Source organism: Gopherus flavomarginatus, chromosome 12 (genome assembly GCF_025201925.1).
Source record: "Gopherus flavomarginatus isolate rGopFla2 chromosome 12, rGopFla2.mat.asm, whole genome shotgun sequence".
Classification (NCBI taxonomy): Eukaryota; Metazoa; Chordata; order Testudines; family Testudinidae; genus Gopherus; species Gopherus flavomarginatus.
This window is the reverse complement of record NC_066628.1, coordinates 38,538,842-38,553,243: the sequence shown is the minus strand read 5'-3', so window position 1 is coordinate 38,553,243 and position 14,402 is coordinate 38,538,842. Positions and strand designations below refer to the sequence as shown.

Here is a 14,402-nt window from a genome sequence, read left to right as displayed (position 1 = left end):
TCAATAGCAATTTCTGTCAGAGGATATTACAGTGCTTTCCAGATGCTGGTGACTTATGCCTCACAATGCTTCTTTAAAACAGGCATTACATCACTTTTGTGGGTGGGGAAACCAAGGCACAGATAACTGAACTGTCCAAGGAGGGGTCACACAGGAAGCCTGCGAGCTACACAGGGATGGAGCATAGGTTTCCCAGGTCCCAGACCCATTCTTTACACAAGCCCATACCCTCCCATCCACACAAACCTCCTGGCCACTGACTCCTCCACCTTCCTACAGGCATGTTCCCCCGCCACTCACACGCACACTCATAAGCTCTGTTACCCAAATACTACACACGAGGAAACCTCAACCCTGAGCGTTAATACTAACCTGGTGCCCCCTGAACCCTGCCCAGGCTGTTGGGGATGATCCCCAGTTTGGGATCAAACGGTATCGAAGAGTCAAGTGGGAGGCTCCTGTAGCCAATGCTGCTGAGGATCAGCCCACATTCAAGCTCCTCCACTTCTCCAGTGGGGACAGCTCTGGCAGACTCGCCTGAACCCTACATAACCCAGGGAGAGAGAGGGAAGAAAGAAAAGAGTTAAAGAGCCTGTAACGCAAATGCAGTCGAGAATCTTCTCTCCCAGGAGAAACAGCAACATCTCCCTTCTCCCTCCTGGAGTCACTGGCAATATTTAGGAGGCTGGGTTATTGGAGCATTCTCCAACTGCAGCTATCAATACCAATGGACAGAAAGCTCCCTTTGTATCAGAAGCAGCTCCTGGAGGAGACCTAGGGCTGACTTCCCAAGAATCTGTCAGTCCAGCTGCTCAGACAGCAGGCAGTTCTGCTGGGTCTAATTAGATCAGAAGTATCAAGCTGTCTTTAGATTAACGCAGAAGGATTGCCCAGAGATTTCCAGATCCAAGTGGATGCAACAGACTTTTACTCATCTCCCAGCAACACAGACAGCCAAGCATGGGGAGGGCAAATCCTTTAGAAAGAGAGAACTTTGAGTCAATACCTCCAGCCTGGTGACGGCCATTCGGATGCCTCTTGCTTGCTTTCCGTCAGTAGCGGGCAGTACCTCCAGCGGGCTGCGCCGGAATTTCAAGCCCCACTCTTTGGTTGCTGATGCCCAAAGAGCAGCCTCTTTCTCACCAGGTTTCTCCAGGGCTGATTTGATCATCAGCTCAGTCAGACGCTTCCTGGGTCTGGGAACATCTAAAATTAAAGTAGAAAGGCAGAAGCATAAGGAACCCTGAACAAAGGTCCGTCAGTCTCTAAAAAGGGACCATGCAAGGAGGAGAGTCTGGACCAATGTACAGTTAATGCTAAAGAATTACATCCACTCAGCATCTGCAAGCCTCTAAACCATGAATAAGGCAGATAACTCATGCCAGGCACAGCCGCACAATTGGGACTTTGGAACAGCTTTGCCAAAAGCCACTGCCTCTGAATTCAACAGTTGGAGAAGAAAGCCCAAGGGCACCTTAGAACCCAATTCTCCTTCCAGTTTAGCTTGGAACATGGGCTTTCAGACATGTATTCTCCTTCACTGAAAGTCACACACCTCCCCTGCCCTTCATGATCCATCTCCCCATCACTCCCCAACAGTCCATGTGATGCTGTTACAAGCCTGAGCAGACAAACAACTCTGGAACGTGCTGCAGGTAAGAGCTGAATGTCCATTTCCTCTAGACACAGGTGGTGTTGCAGCTCTCCTACTGCTAGTCATCCTTGAATACTTGCTACCAGCGCTACTGTTTCAGCCCGGTGGAACTTGTGCTAGTCAATCAGGGCATTGCGAGGCTTTTTCTGAAGCCTTATGGTCTACCAAGCAAGTGAGGGCAAAGGGAAAGAAGAAATTAGCTCTCTCCTTACAACCCAATAGACCATAACAATTGCATCCAATCAGGTGACAACACGGAGCAAGGTAGGAATCAGAGATTGGTTTCCAAGATGTGAGGGTGATGAGGGGAGGGTAACGTTGCCCAGTGGTTGCGTTTTGGAAAGCAGGGCAAGGACCCCTGGCCTCATCCTTCATCTCCAAGAGCTCCCCCGGAGAGAACCCATGGGTATTCACCCCACCACGGAAATCTCACCATCCAACCTGCGCTGTGCTGGGCAGACATTCCTCACCTTTAATAATATCACCAAGGCCTGTAAAGTCAGCAGGGTCCAGGAGAGGTCTGGTACCGGGCAGGTTTATCATCTCCCGCAACTCCTGGGAACGTCAGACAGGAAGACGTGATGCCTCATTGTGCCGTGTGTGGATAAGGCAGAGAAGCCATAAGAACAGCACAGATCCAAAAGAGAAGCCATTCCCACCATAAAGGTGGCACAGGCTAGCAACTCCTGCTTTACAGGCGAGAGGCTGAGTTCAGCATGTGGGCACAGTAACCAGGATGCCAGCATTCACGTGCCTTCTTGTAGACCCTCGAAGCCACAATTACTGGATTCAACAGCTCATGTTGAATTAACTAGACCCACAGAAGAGGGGCTTAGGGTTAGATTTACAGTCACAGCAAATCCTGTTACATTACAGTACTCGTAAGCTCAAACATATAAGTTTTACCTTTATAGTGAAAGCTACCTGGAGGGGCCCCCTCCTCCCAACAAGCCACACACGCTTGACCTTACTGCAGGCTATGGCTGCCAAGGAGCCTTCAGTGATATCAGTCTTCTGCAAGACAAAGATGTGATAATGAACAAAGGTGGTGGGAGAGAGAGGCAGGCAGAGTGCATGAAAGTTGAAGACAGCAGGACATCTGCTTGCCCAGGCAAAGTCACCTCCCTTTGCATGAGGTGGTTTTGACAGCTAACGCCTTAACGCAGCACTCACTGAAAATCCTGTCTGCTGTCGTTACACTGTTAACAAGGTAACACCTTACTGAGCAGCCTCAAAGGGAAATCTCCCTTCTTTAAAAGCCTTTTAAGAGGATGCTAAAAAAAATTAAAACAACACACACACAACCCCAAATCAGCCAGCCATTTAAAGCTTGGGGCCAACAGGATGAGGAACCTCACCTTTCTAACCTCCTCTGCTGTAGGGATTCACACAGGGGCATTTGGTGACTTGCCCCTTTACCCTTCCCTACAATGGAGGAAACTCCCCTATTGACTTAGATCCCATCACAGACTATACCAGTCTCACTGAAAAACATGGCTGAGGGTTGTAGACTAAAACACTTAGCGAAGCCTCTTTATGACCGAAAAGAAATGAGAAGGGCAGTACTACTCAGAAGAGCAGACTAATTAGAGATTCCACTGGACAGTACCTCAAAGGGTTCCAAATCTGATTTGCTCAGTTCAGAAGTCAAAACATGTTTTTTCCCCTAACCGTCAGCATCACAAGCTAGACAATGTGAAAAGATCAGCAGGGCTCTTTTCTGCCTCTTCCTTCCCCCTTCAGATAAAGATTCTGCAAACAGAACTTGCTGACAGTTTTACTGACGATGCCCAAGGTGCAACAAACTTCCATACTCACTCGCTTGTAGAGGGATTAGCTCCACAGAGATAAAAGCAGGGAAGAACCTACATTCAGCACAAAAAAGGAGCAAATCCAACGAAGGCACAGAGTCAGCTTTGGGAAGGTTGCACTTCATAGACAAGTGCCATGTCCCCCTTGTAACCGGGGCTAAGTACCACCTCTGGTCCCAAAGACCACATCATTTGAAGCCCAGCTCTCACTTCTCAATCCGTGTAACTATGTAAGGCCTCTAAACATTGGCAAAGTCCCAAGCTTTTTTAAATTTAGCCATTAACGTTGCAGGTAGTAGTTGAGTTTCAATCAGCCTCTTTTCAGTTCCGGAGGGACAGAAAGGTCTGGGAGGCCCTTGCTGCTAGCATCTGGGACAGCAGCTGTACGCAGCAGCTGCTGCCAACAAGCTTCCAGCTATCGAACTGGGAGCATGGCAGGGAAAAGATCTAAGAGGCTGGATAGCAGGCACATGGGGTGCTGCCGAGGCTGATGCTACCACTAAGACCCTGGGAAGCAGAGATGCGTGGGGAAGAGGCGCACCCTTTCCAAAAGAGAAACCCAGGCTAAACTTCTAACCTCCCAGTAGCTCCAGCAGGGGGCAGGCTGCAGTTCCCTCTTTGTTGCTTACAAGGAGAAAGGGCCAGAGCCTCATTCACTGCCTTTAAAACACAGAGTTTGAGGTTGTGAGAGACAAAATAAAGTGATGATCTCCACACCATGAAGGGCCCTGAGTGCTACAGAAGAGGCCAGCTGGTTCTGGGAGAATCCCAGCCCTATTCCTGCGTTCTCTAGCTCTCAGGTATGTAAGGAGAATGTTTCTCACTGGGGAAAGCTCTAGAGCATTGTAAACTAGGTTGGAACATGGTGCTTTCTTTGCCTTTTTTTTAAAAAGCACCAAATATGCTTTTTCCACCAGCCCAGCTGCTGGTGTCATCAGCTGGATCCCAATGCTGAATCCATGACTCCCCTGATCACTCCCATAGCAATGCTTGGGTATTACAAACCTAGGACTATGACTCCCTTGCAGGGAAGAGCAGAAGGGGAAGCAGGCTGTGAGGGAGAGAGGCTCTGCTTGAAAACAGGACCCACACATGAGTCTACATGTGGTTGTTTTAATCAGCTATTTTGTCTGGGTTTCCCTCTTACATCAAATCCTAATGAATTTGAATTAGATTTCTGGCCCTTCATACAAACTCTGCACCTTGCATTCTATGTTTTACAACGCCTCCCTCAACTCACCCTGAGTATATCGAGTGGAGACAGCAGAACTCGGGCAACATCCAGAGCTACATTCCCCTGCCCCAGGACCACGGCTGTCTTGCTGCTTAGGTCGGGCTTCAGCTGTGTGGAGAGAGAGATCCCACTGAATAGTACATTCAACACCCAGTCAATCCTGGCATTTTCACCACACGTAAGGCGAGTTCTCTCCATCCCCTCCTTGTTACAAAGGCAGAAGTTTCTTCAGCCTCCTGTTTCACTCTAGCTGCCATTCTAACCCAGATAAAAGGGCCCAGGTAGGCCGAACAGTCACTCCCTCAGATGCAGTTGCCTAGTGTGGCTTTGTCAGAATGACTAATTTGCACCACATTCAGTTATTTCCCCAGCCTGCATCTCTTTCAGCGCATCCTGGGCCCCCACTCCCGTAGGTTTCCTGGATTCCCCTATCTCTCACAGGGAATCTCTGAGTGTCTCTACTATTTTGACAAGCCAGCTTAATCTCCCCAGCCCTAAAAATGTCCCTTTCGGGCTTCCTTACATCCTCTCCAAGAAGTGCTGCCAATCTACAGAGCTGGCTAATCCTCTCTTACTGACGTGAAAATTGTTCACATTTTTAACATCGGAGAAGGATTTAATTTTGTGTCTGTTAATCTTTTTCAATTGCAAGCCTTTCAGGCAGGCACTAATCCAGAGCTGGAGGACTGCATACAGATGCACAGAGAGCACAAAGGCTTAGGGAGGAAAAAACAAACCCTTACATCTTTGTTCTCAGGCAGTCCATTGTACCAGCCCACAAATGCTCTTGCTGAATAAACCCCCGAAAGGTTCTCCCCTGGGATTCCAAGGATTCGGTTATCCTCAGCACCATAGCTCTGCAGAGACAGAAGCAACATTCCCATAGTCATACACATGCCACTAGATCCGGGGATAAATATCACACGTCATGCAAATCTCCAGCTCCACAAACACAACACAGAGGAGCCATTGCATCTCTTGGATACTGTACTGCTGCCCATCACCATACTATCCAGGCACCTCCTGGGGTAGTAGATCAGCACAGCAAAGACCCCAGTGAGTTTTGTGGAATTATCAGCTCTTCTCGGCTTGCAGGACACCCTGCTCATCACACTAATCTATCCAGGTTGGACTACATCAGACACAGAGGTGTGGCGAGGGAGAGCGGGGCTTTCAAGCTGCTTTTTTAGGGCAAGGGCAATGTGAACCTGAAGAAAGGGTAACTGTGCATCTCCTCCTCTGGGACCCGCCTCTCACTCCCCATATAGCCATAAAGCTTGTCGCTTTTTAGACTAGCAGCTATTTTCTCCCGCGTCTCGGCAGCAAGGAGAACTATGGCGGACTATGTCACAGACACATGCGATCCCCACTGGAGTACAGGCATCGACAGGAGAGCACTCGGGGGTCAATTTATCATATCTAGACTAGACACAATAAACCAATCCCCACTGGATCGATTGCTTCCCGTCGATCCGGCAGGTAGTGAAGACATACTCTCAGACTTCCTGTGTGACTTGGGCAAGTCACTTAGCCTCTCTGTGCCTTGGTTTCCCACCAGCCCTGCCCTGCCCTGCCAGACAGGGGTGTTGTAAAGATAAATCATTTAAAAATTGTGAGGAGCTAAGACACTACAATGATAGAGAAAATATAAAAACCTAAGAGAGAGATTCCCTCTCCCTTAATAACCAAACTTGACAGGAGGGGCTAAACAGTGGGGGAATCCAATAGACTCAATACCCCAAAACTCGGTAGGAAGGAGTGAAGCGTTCTGGATCTGATTGCGACACCACCCCAGTCCTTTCCCCACTAGACACACAGACCATTAACCCACCAGAACCACCGCATGATAAGCCCGCTGCAGCTCCTTCACCATCACGTCCTTCCCGATAGTGACATTCCCATAATAGGCACAGCGATCGGAATGCGCTGTCTGAGTAAACGTGTTGATTACGTTCTGTTGGGTCAAAAGAAGTTTTAAAGGGTTTAAATTTAACAGCCACACGGCACGTCCTACAAAGCACAGCCAGAGAGGAGACAGAGGCATGGTCTGGGGATGCATAGGTCCCCAATGCCCCCATGTGGCCTTGAAGCTGTAGGTCGGTGTCTCCCTCTCTAATTCATGCTGGCTGTTCCAGGACGCATAGCTCTTATCTGACAAAGGCTTGAATATTTCATTCTAAAATAAACACAGTTATCCACGGCTTGGCACCACACCAGTCAGATCTGTCGAAAGGAAGCGACAAACGGCAAAAAATAGTAACAAAAAAAGATCCATTCACTGCTAGTGTGAGTTTGCCCCTTTGAAGAAACACTTGCCTGGAAGTTTTACTAACTTGAATTTTGCCCCTTGAACAGACCTCACCAACATCAAGAGGAACAATGCAAAGTTCCAACTGTTCTTATGTTCGGTGCTACTGAACAATCCCAGCACTGACCTTCTGGTGCAGATATCCTTGCCTGACACTCCCAGCTTTTAATATGAAAGCTCTTTCTTGAAATCGGACTGTGCAGCAATTCATTCTTATATGCACTTCCAGGGCCAACCCTAGCTCTTTTGGTGCCCTACGCAGCCCTCCCACCCCCCACCCTGCAGGGCTCTGTCTGGGGCCTCGTCCCAGACCTCCACAGTGGGGAAATGGGGGGGCTGGTGCCAGACCTCTGCGGGGAGGAGCGGCGGAGCTGGCCACTTCCTGCAGGAAGCGGAGTGACCCAGCCCCAGTCTACTCTGCTCCCCTGGCTCCCAGGTTTAGGGGGCAGGGGGAACTGCCCCCCAGCTCTCGCCAGCAGTGCAGCTGGGAGGCAGGGGAGCAGAGCAGGCTGGGGCCAGGCCACTCTACTTACCAGTGAGGGCAGCCCCGACCACTTCTGGAGTCCTCAGGGGAGTGCGGAAGGAGCTGGAGTGGAGCAGGGGTGAGAAGGGGCAGGGCAGAGCAGGGGTGGGGGCTTTGGGGAAGAGGTGGCGTGAGGCAGAGCAGGGGCCCTGGAGAAGAGGTGGAGCAGAGGCTGGCGCAGCATGCAGCTGTATAGAGCACCAGGAAATTTGGTGCCCCAAATTTCCTGGTGCCTACACAACTGCATAGTTTGCATATGGGTAAAGACAGCCCTGTGCACCTCCCTACATTTCCAAACTTTTCCCCTACTTTAGTCGCCAACGCCTCTGCTTCCCAGTAGCCTTGTCTATTTGGCAAACATCACTTCTGTCCTTGGAATGCCTGACTAGACCTGCTCTGGCAACAGAAAACAGGCCCCACGACAGAGAGAGAATCCCTTACAAACAAGAATTGCACCCCAACACTGGGGCTTCTTATACCTCTCGAGAGGACCTACAACTTGTCTCAGCTCACAATGGTGTAAGTGGACCACCACACCCAGTTCACAACTCCTGGACAAAGCTACCAACACGGATTCTCCATTTCCACCACCCCTCGACCTAGGGTGACCAGACAGCAAGCGTGAAAAATTGGGACAGGGGATGGGGGGGGGTAATAGGAGCCTAAATAAGAAAAAGACCCAAAAATCAGGACTGTCCCTATAAAATTGAGACATCTGGTCACCCTACCTCAACCCTGTTAGGCGAGGGGAAAGCCAATACTAACTTTGACTTCAGGGTGGTCTGGTGCCACTCCAAAACGAACAAGGCCGAAGGGAACTGGTAGCTTTTCATAAATATCCACCCGGGCCAGCCTGTGGTGCTAGAGAAGAAGAGCAAGTTCACAGTTATAAAATAAGCAATCAAGCGAGAACAAAAGCACACAAGCTAAGTGGCTAACAACAGGGGCCCAACATCAACCTTCTGCTGCGGAAACTGGCTGCACATTAAGAGACACTGATCTTGAATCTGCAGGCAAAACTCTCCTGTGTTCTACTAAACCACATTCTCAGGTTGGGATACTGTGGATTTTGCCAGCCTGCCCCAATAGAAAGAGGAAAGGAATTATTTAAAGAAACTTAACAAGAGGATCTACCTTCTGACCTGAAGATTCATTAACTCGCACCAATAGGAATGCCATATTGAGCTAGAGACTGTGGCTGGTTTGTTTTTTGTGCAATAACTATTTTATCTTAGGACACGCCCACTAGGTCAGTGAAAGGAATATGAGATGCTGCAAAACATTGCCAGCAGAGATCCATGTCTGACCAGCCCGTCATGGAGAGTTTAGCACTGGGTATTTAAGCAATTACTGCAAATGTATATTGGGTGAAAAATACCCCAGATTTCACCCCTTTGCACCCCCCTCCCCTTCCCGCAACAGCAGTTAACAATGCTGGCCAGAATCCTAAAATCTTACTGTTGATTATACACATTTTAGGTTTGTAGCTGGTATGTATTTTAGACACCGTCAGACTTTTTGCTTTAAGTACTTTGTTAGCAACTAATATTTTGAGACAGCGTCTCTCTTGTGCTATTTGTGGAGATTAAGTAGCCCTGAAATTTGTCCTTGAAGTTCATGAATGGCTAAAATGCAGAGTTTTATACCACAGCATGCTCAAGGGTACTTCAGAGACAGCAAAAAGCAAGTTACCTCATTTGATTAAGCAATTATGGATGTGACTTATCACTAGCAGCACTCTGCAGGTTTTGTAATCTATTCTCATTGCCAGACCAACAACTGATCCACTAAGATTCTGACATTTACTGTTAAGTGACATTTGTTTGTTCATTTGTTTGGCTTAGTCAATATGGAGAAGGACCTAAAGCAATTCTCCCTGGTGTCCATATATTTATAGATGAATGTTACCAGCATTTTGTAGAATAAAAATTTTAAAAGCCCAGTAGATAGATATTTGTGGTATATCTTATTACAGAAGCATAGTTTTGCCTTAATTTATAGTGACAGCCTTATAGGCTTGATGGAGACACCCCAACACAGTGCAGGCATCAGAGAATCGTCCCCTGAATTATGGGATGTCTGTGGCCCATATGCCAGCAAGCAAGAGGCTGAATATCTCCTCTTATGTTGAACGGAAGCCAGTTACCTTCAAGAGGTGCTGGGCGGTGTAAAACCCAGCAGGTCCACTCCCCACAACACATATCTGAGGAGCGAGAGCAGCTGTAGAAAGCAGCCTGCTGAAACCTGAGCAAAGAGCACAAAAGCAGAGTCAATGAGCAGAGAAAATACCACACTTGACACAAATGTTTTTATCCTGCTAGGATTTTCCATGCATGCTGGCTGGACCTCAGAACAGGGAGGGGTGCGAAAGGTTTCTAAGAGCTAGCCCTTCTGCATTAAGCAAACACAGGACTTAGAACCAATTAAAACGGAAGGCTAGAAGTTACCCTTAGGAACACGTATACCATGGAAAGAAAAGCCACCAACAGGAAAACATCAGGGATGTGCCCAGGGTTTCTGCTAGGTAACAGACCTCCCCTTTCAAAGGGATTCTTTACTGAAATGGGCCATATCACGACTCCCCTTGTGATGATTTCATCTTTTAAGTCCCTTTCAGCACTCCATTCTGCGCAGTGAGCTGGATACTATGGCTTCCCCTTCCACCTCTGACTTTGTTATCAGGTGGGGGCTGCCACTTGAGATTTTCCTCCTGAGTGAAAGCCCAACAAAAGATCTCACTGCCACGGCAATCTAGTGCTTCGCGTTCCCCACACTGCAGGCTATTCAGAGAATAGGTCATTGATAAATTTTAACGTGATCCAATTAAACAGCAACCAGAAGAGCTGGAGACAATAGTGGTTTCAGTCATAGTCCAGCATAGCCTTGGTAGTCAGCTGAGAAGTTTTATTCCACTAAGTACAAAGACATTCAAAGCAAAAATGCACTGGGGTCAAATGCCGGGGACTACAACTCTCTGCCAAACCCTGACATTTTTCTTCAGTGCCCTTGATATTTGTAACTATTTTAGGAAGCGGTTACCCAGATCCACTCACACTGCACCTGCAGAGTTAACTGGACTCTTTTAGAAATGGAGTGTGTCTGGGGAAGGTAGTTAGCACTGAGGAGCAGGCGTCAAGAGTCCTGGATTCCATTCCAGGCTCCGACACTGGCTTCCCTTGAGACTTTGCCTCTTGATGCCACTGTTCACTCATCTGTAAATCAGGTAGAGAAATTTCTGCCAACCTCACAAGGAAACTTGGACTTCATTCATTAATATTTTGATTAAAGCATTTTGATGACTTCAGAGGAATGGCATGACAGAAGTGCAAGATAGGAACAGAATTTTCTTCTCAGAGAGGACGAGGTTATATGCTTGCAGGGGTGGGTAATTTTACGTGAATCAATGCCAGGTGAATGGCAGCAGCCGGATGTCACTGGAGCCTGAAATTCTCTCTCTACAAAACAGCTAAGGCACATGCAATAGCAATGCAAGTGTCCTCCCCATTCCACCCCGACAAGTTGATTCACCCTGACCTAGAAGGACAGAAAGAAGTTCAGTTTCCATGGTCCATGCAAACTTCGGCTTCTCTGCCGAGATTGCAGACCAGGACCCCAATTTAGTATTGTCCATATCTCAAAAATCACCATCATAGCTATTTGTTCATTGAGTACTGGACTAAACCAGCTCATTCTGCCAAGGCCATCCAGCAGTAATCAGATGGCTACAATTTAGTCACTACTGACCTGAGCTTAAACCAGCAATGGGGGGTCTCTATCCTACTAAAACAACCCACCAAGGCGCACACTCGTATGTCCAAATGTACATATATTTAACAAGGAAGAGGGCTCTCACTCTCCAAATGCTAACTGATATGGTGAAGTCTTTGGAACAAGCATCACTACAGAGTACTTTTACTTCTAGTTACCCTAGATGTTATTAACATCAGGAAATTGGTGGTTTATTTACAACACTATTTTGTATTGGACAGGGTTATTTTAAAGAAAGTGATCCTTTGCACTCAAGTTACAGGACAGGAATAAAAGGAAGAGTTGATCATAGCTTTGAAAGTCATAGTTAAATCTACTCTAACTCCTGTAGTTTAAGGCTAACTTCTAGTATTTATATACTTCATTGCGTAAAAATCCCTCAACACCTCTCTCTTTTACCCCTCTCTGGATCTTTTTCCTCTCTGCTCTCTTTTTCATAAACTGAGGTAATAAACTGGACCGTACAGAATGTATTGTTTGATACAATATCGTTTTTTAAATGTCTCCTCCCTTCAACAGAACACTGAGCATCTTAGTATTATTGTTTTTAATTAGACCGATACTCAACACAGGACGGATATCTGCATTGAGCTCTCTCTCCCCCTTTACTTCCAAATTTTCTTCTGGAAAAAGTCTTGCAAATTCAGAGCCTAGCAGCAGATGAGAAGTTTAAGGTAGTTTTAGCAATATGCATTGCTGTATATGTATCCAGTTGAACTTTATCTGCCTTTACATTGCTCACTCCCCTGCACTGTGTCCAAATCCATCTCACAAGTCTGCAGTGGTTTTGGCTGCTTTGTTTTTAATCAGCTAAAACAATTTAATGTCATCAGCAGTCTTGCTAACCACTCCTACATCACCAAGGGACCACATTTCCAGGAGGGGTTGTGGCTACTCAGCTTGAGACACGTGGGGCCTGACTATGGAAGTGCAAAGCACCCACAACTCCAGCTGAAATTAACAGTTGTTGCAGGTGTTCAGCTCTTCCAAAAAACAGGCCCAAAGGGGCCTCCAGGGGAGGCTCTGCTTTATTAACTCTTTCCAAGAGCAAACAACTTTGAGGGCACAACTTTATTTGGGGGACAGCCAGGATCTGTGTTTTGGCCATTTCAGGATAGGCCTATTTCTGTTCTTCCCTTGGACTATCACCTCCCTGAGTGAAGGCTCAGGCATCCTTGGAATCAGCCCAATTGCCTTTTGTGAACACAGGCTTCACCTTAGTTACTTTCCAGGCTTCACAACCAGCTTATGTTCTTAAAGGCCTGGACATCAAAATGTCAGGTGGTTCTCTCTCACCTCTTCTTTCCCATTTCCATCTCACTGTCACACTGCTCCTTGCATTCCTTCAGCTACATAATCCCCATTCCCCTGCACCCCTAAATTCCCAAGTCACTGACTCCATAGCTCAGCTCCTACCCCAACAACCCCCACCCCGCTCCATTTTTTGCTCCCCCCGGCTCCACAATCTCTCTATAGCCAGGCTCCCATCTCCCCACGCGCCCCCCACCTCCCGCCCAGGTCCCTCTATAGCGGTGCTTCTGAACCACGGTTTCATGTACCCCTGGGGGTACACAGAGGTCTTCCAAGGGTTACATCAATTCATCTAGAATATTTGCCTAGCCTTACACCAGGCTACGGAAAAACCACTAGCAAAATAAGTACAACTAAAATTTCACACTGACTTGTTTATACTGCTCTATAGACTATACACTGAAATGTAAGTACAATATTTATGTTCCAATTGATTTATTTATAATTATATGGCAAAAACGAGGAAAGTCAGCAATTTTTCAATAATAGGGCAGGGATGCTTTTGTATTTTTATGTCTGATTTTTTAACAAGTTCTTTTTAAGTGAGGTGAAACTTGGGGTAACCAAGGCAAATCAGACTCCTGAAAGGGGGACTGTAGCTTGGAAAGGTTGAGAGCCACTGCTCTATAGCCAAGTTCCTATACCCTCCCCAGCTCTCTCTGTAGTCAGCTCCCCTACCTGCACCCTAGTCCCCCTATAGCCAGGCCAGGCTCCTATACCCTCCCAGCCCAGTCCCCCTATAGCCAGGGGCTCACCCCCACCCCCCAGTCCCCCTATAGCCAGGGGCTCACCCCCACCCCCCAGTCCCCCTATAGCCAGGGGCTCACCCCCAAGTCCCCCTATAGCCAGGCCAGGCTCCTTTGCCCTCCCAGCCCAGTCCCCCTATAGCCAGGCCAGGCTCCTATGCCCTCCCAGCCCAGTCCCTCTATAGCCACGGGCCCACCCCCCAGTCCCCCTGTAGCCAGGGGCCCATACCCACCCACCCAGTCCCCCTATAGCCAGGAGCCCATACCCAGTTCCCCCATACCCACCCCCCAGTCCCCCTATAGCCAGGGTCTCACCCCCACCCCCCAGTCCCCCTATAGCCAGGCCAGGCTCCTATGCCCTCCCAGCCCAGTCCCCCTGTAGCCAGGCCAGGCTCCTATGCCCTCCCAGCCCAGTCCCCCTGTAGCCAGGCCAGGCTCCTATGCCCTCCCAGCCCAGTCCCCGTACAGCCAGGGGCCCATACCCCCGCTCTCCAGCCCCGGCGCAGCAAGCGGACGGCCCCCTTACCCGTGAGGCGGCGGAGGGGAGACCCCCACTTCCAGCAGACACGGCCGCAGCTCGAACCCATGCTAAGGGAGCGCGCGAGGAGCACCCCACCCTTTGGAGACGAGACGCTCTATCTCTTCCGCAGACCCGCGGCCGGGCAGCAAAGCGACTCCGCCCTGCGTCCGTATTAGCCAATCAAATGGCGGAAAGCCCTTTGATTAGCATAGGTCCACCCCCGCGTGCTCATGAACCAATTACACGGCAACTGTTTAATTAGCATAACCACGCCCCTTCCGGAACACCGCCTGTTGGAGAGGAAGAGCCCTTTCCCAGGCCTGTGTATTCCGTCTCTATGGTTTATCCTCCAGTGCATATAACTAGGTTCGCCCCCTGGCCTGGAGCAGAGTGTAGAGTCTCTCCCGGCTAGGAAGTACCATAGAGACGGGGCGGTGGGGAGGGCTGGTTTGTTTGGGGACGGAGTGCGAGGCAGAGGGGACTGATCCCAAACACACTTATTCCAGTGCAAGTTTCACCTCCCCTCC

At 48.7% G+C, this 14,402-nt stretch overlaps 1 protein-coding gene across 3 annotated transcripts in view; it reads right to left on the bottom strand.

Moving 5' to 3' along the window:
• FDXR (ferredoxin reductase) overlaps positions 1-14,007 on the bottom strand; it is a 32,275-nt gene extending 18,268 nt beyond the window's left edge. The window contains exons 1-10 of one of the 3 annotated variants that reach the window (XM_050920846.1): positions 13,882-14,007; positions 9,677-9,774; positions 8,296-8,391; positions 6,531-6,653; positions 5,443-5,556; positions 4,706-4,807; positions 2,561-2,668; positions 2,125-2,209; positions 1,007-1,206; positions 373-544 (exon numbers count right to left, since the gene is read on the bottom strand). In XM_050920846.1, the coding sequence (XP_050776803.1) occupies positions 373-544; positions 1,007-1,206; positions 2,125-2,209; positions 2,561-2,668; positions 4,706-4,807; positions 5,443-5,556; positions 6,531-6,653; positions 8,296-8,391; positions 9,677-9,774; positions 13,882-13,942 (1,159 nt within the window). In that variant the 5' untranslated portion in view covers positions 13,943-14,007. The remainder of the gene's footprint in view (positions 1-372; positions 545-1,006; positions 1,207-2,124; positions 2,210-2,560; positions 2,669-4,705; positions 4,808-5,442; positions 5,557-6,530; positions 6,654-8,295; positions 8,392-9,676; positions 9,775-13,881) is intronic. The other 2 variants (XM_050920847.1, XM_050920848.1) reach the window with 2 other exon arrangements.
• Positions 14,008-14,402: the final 395 nt, after the last annotated feature.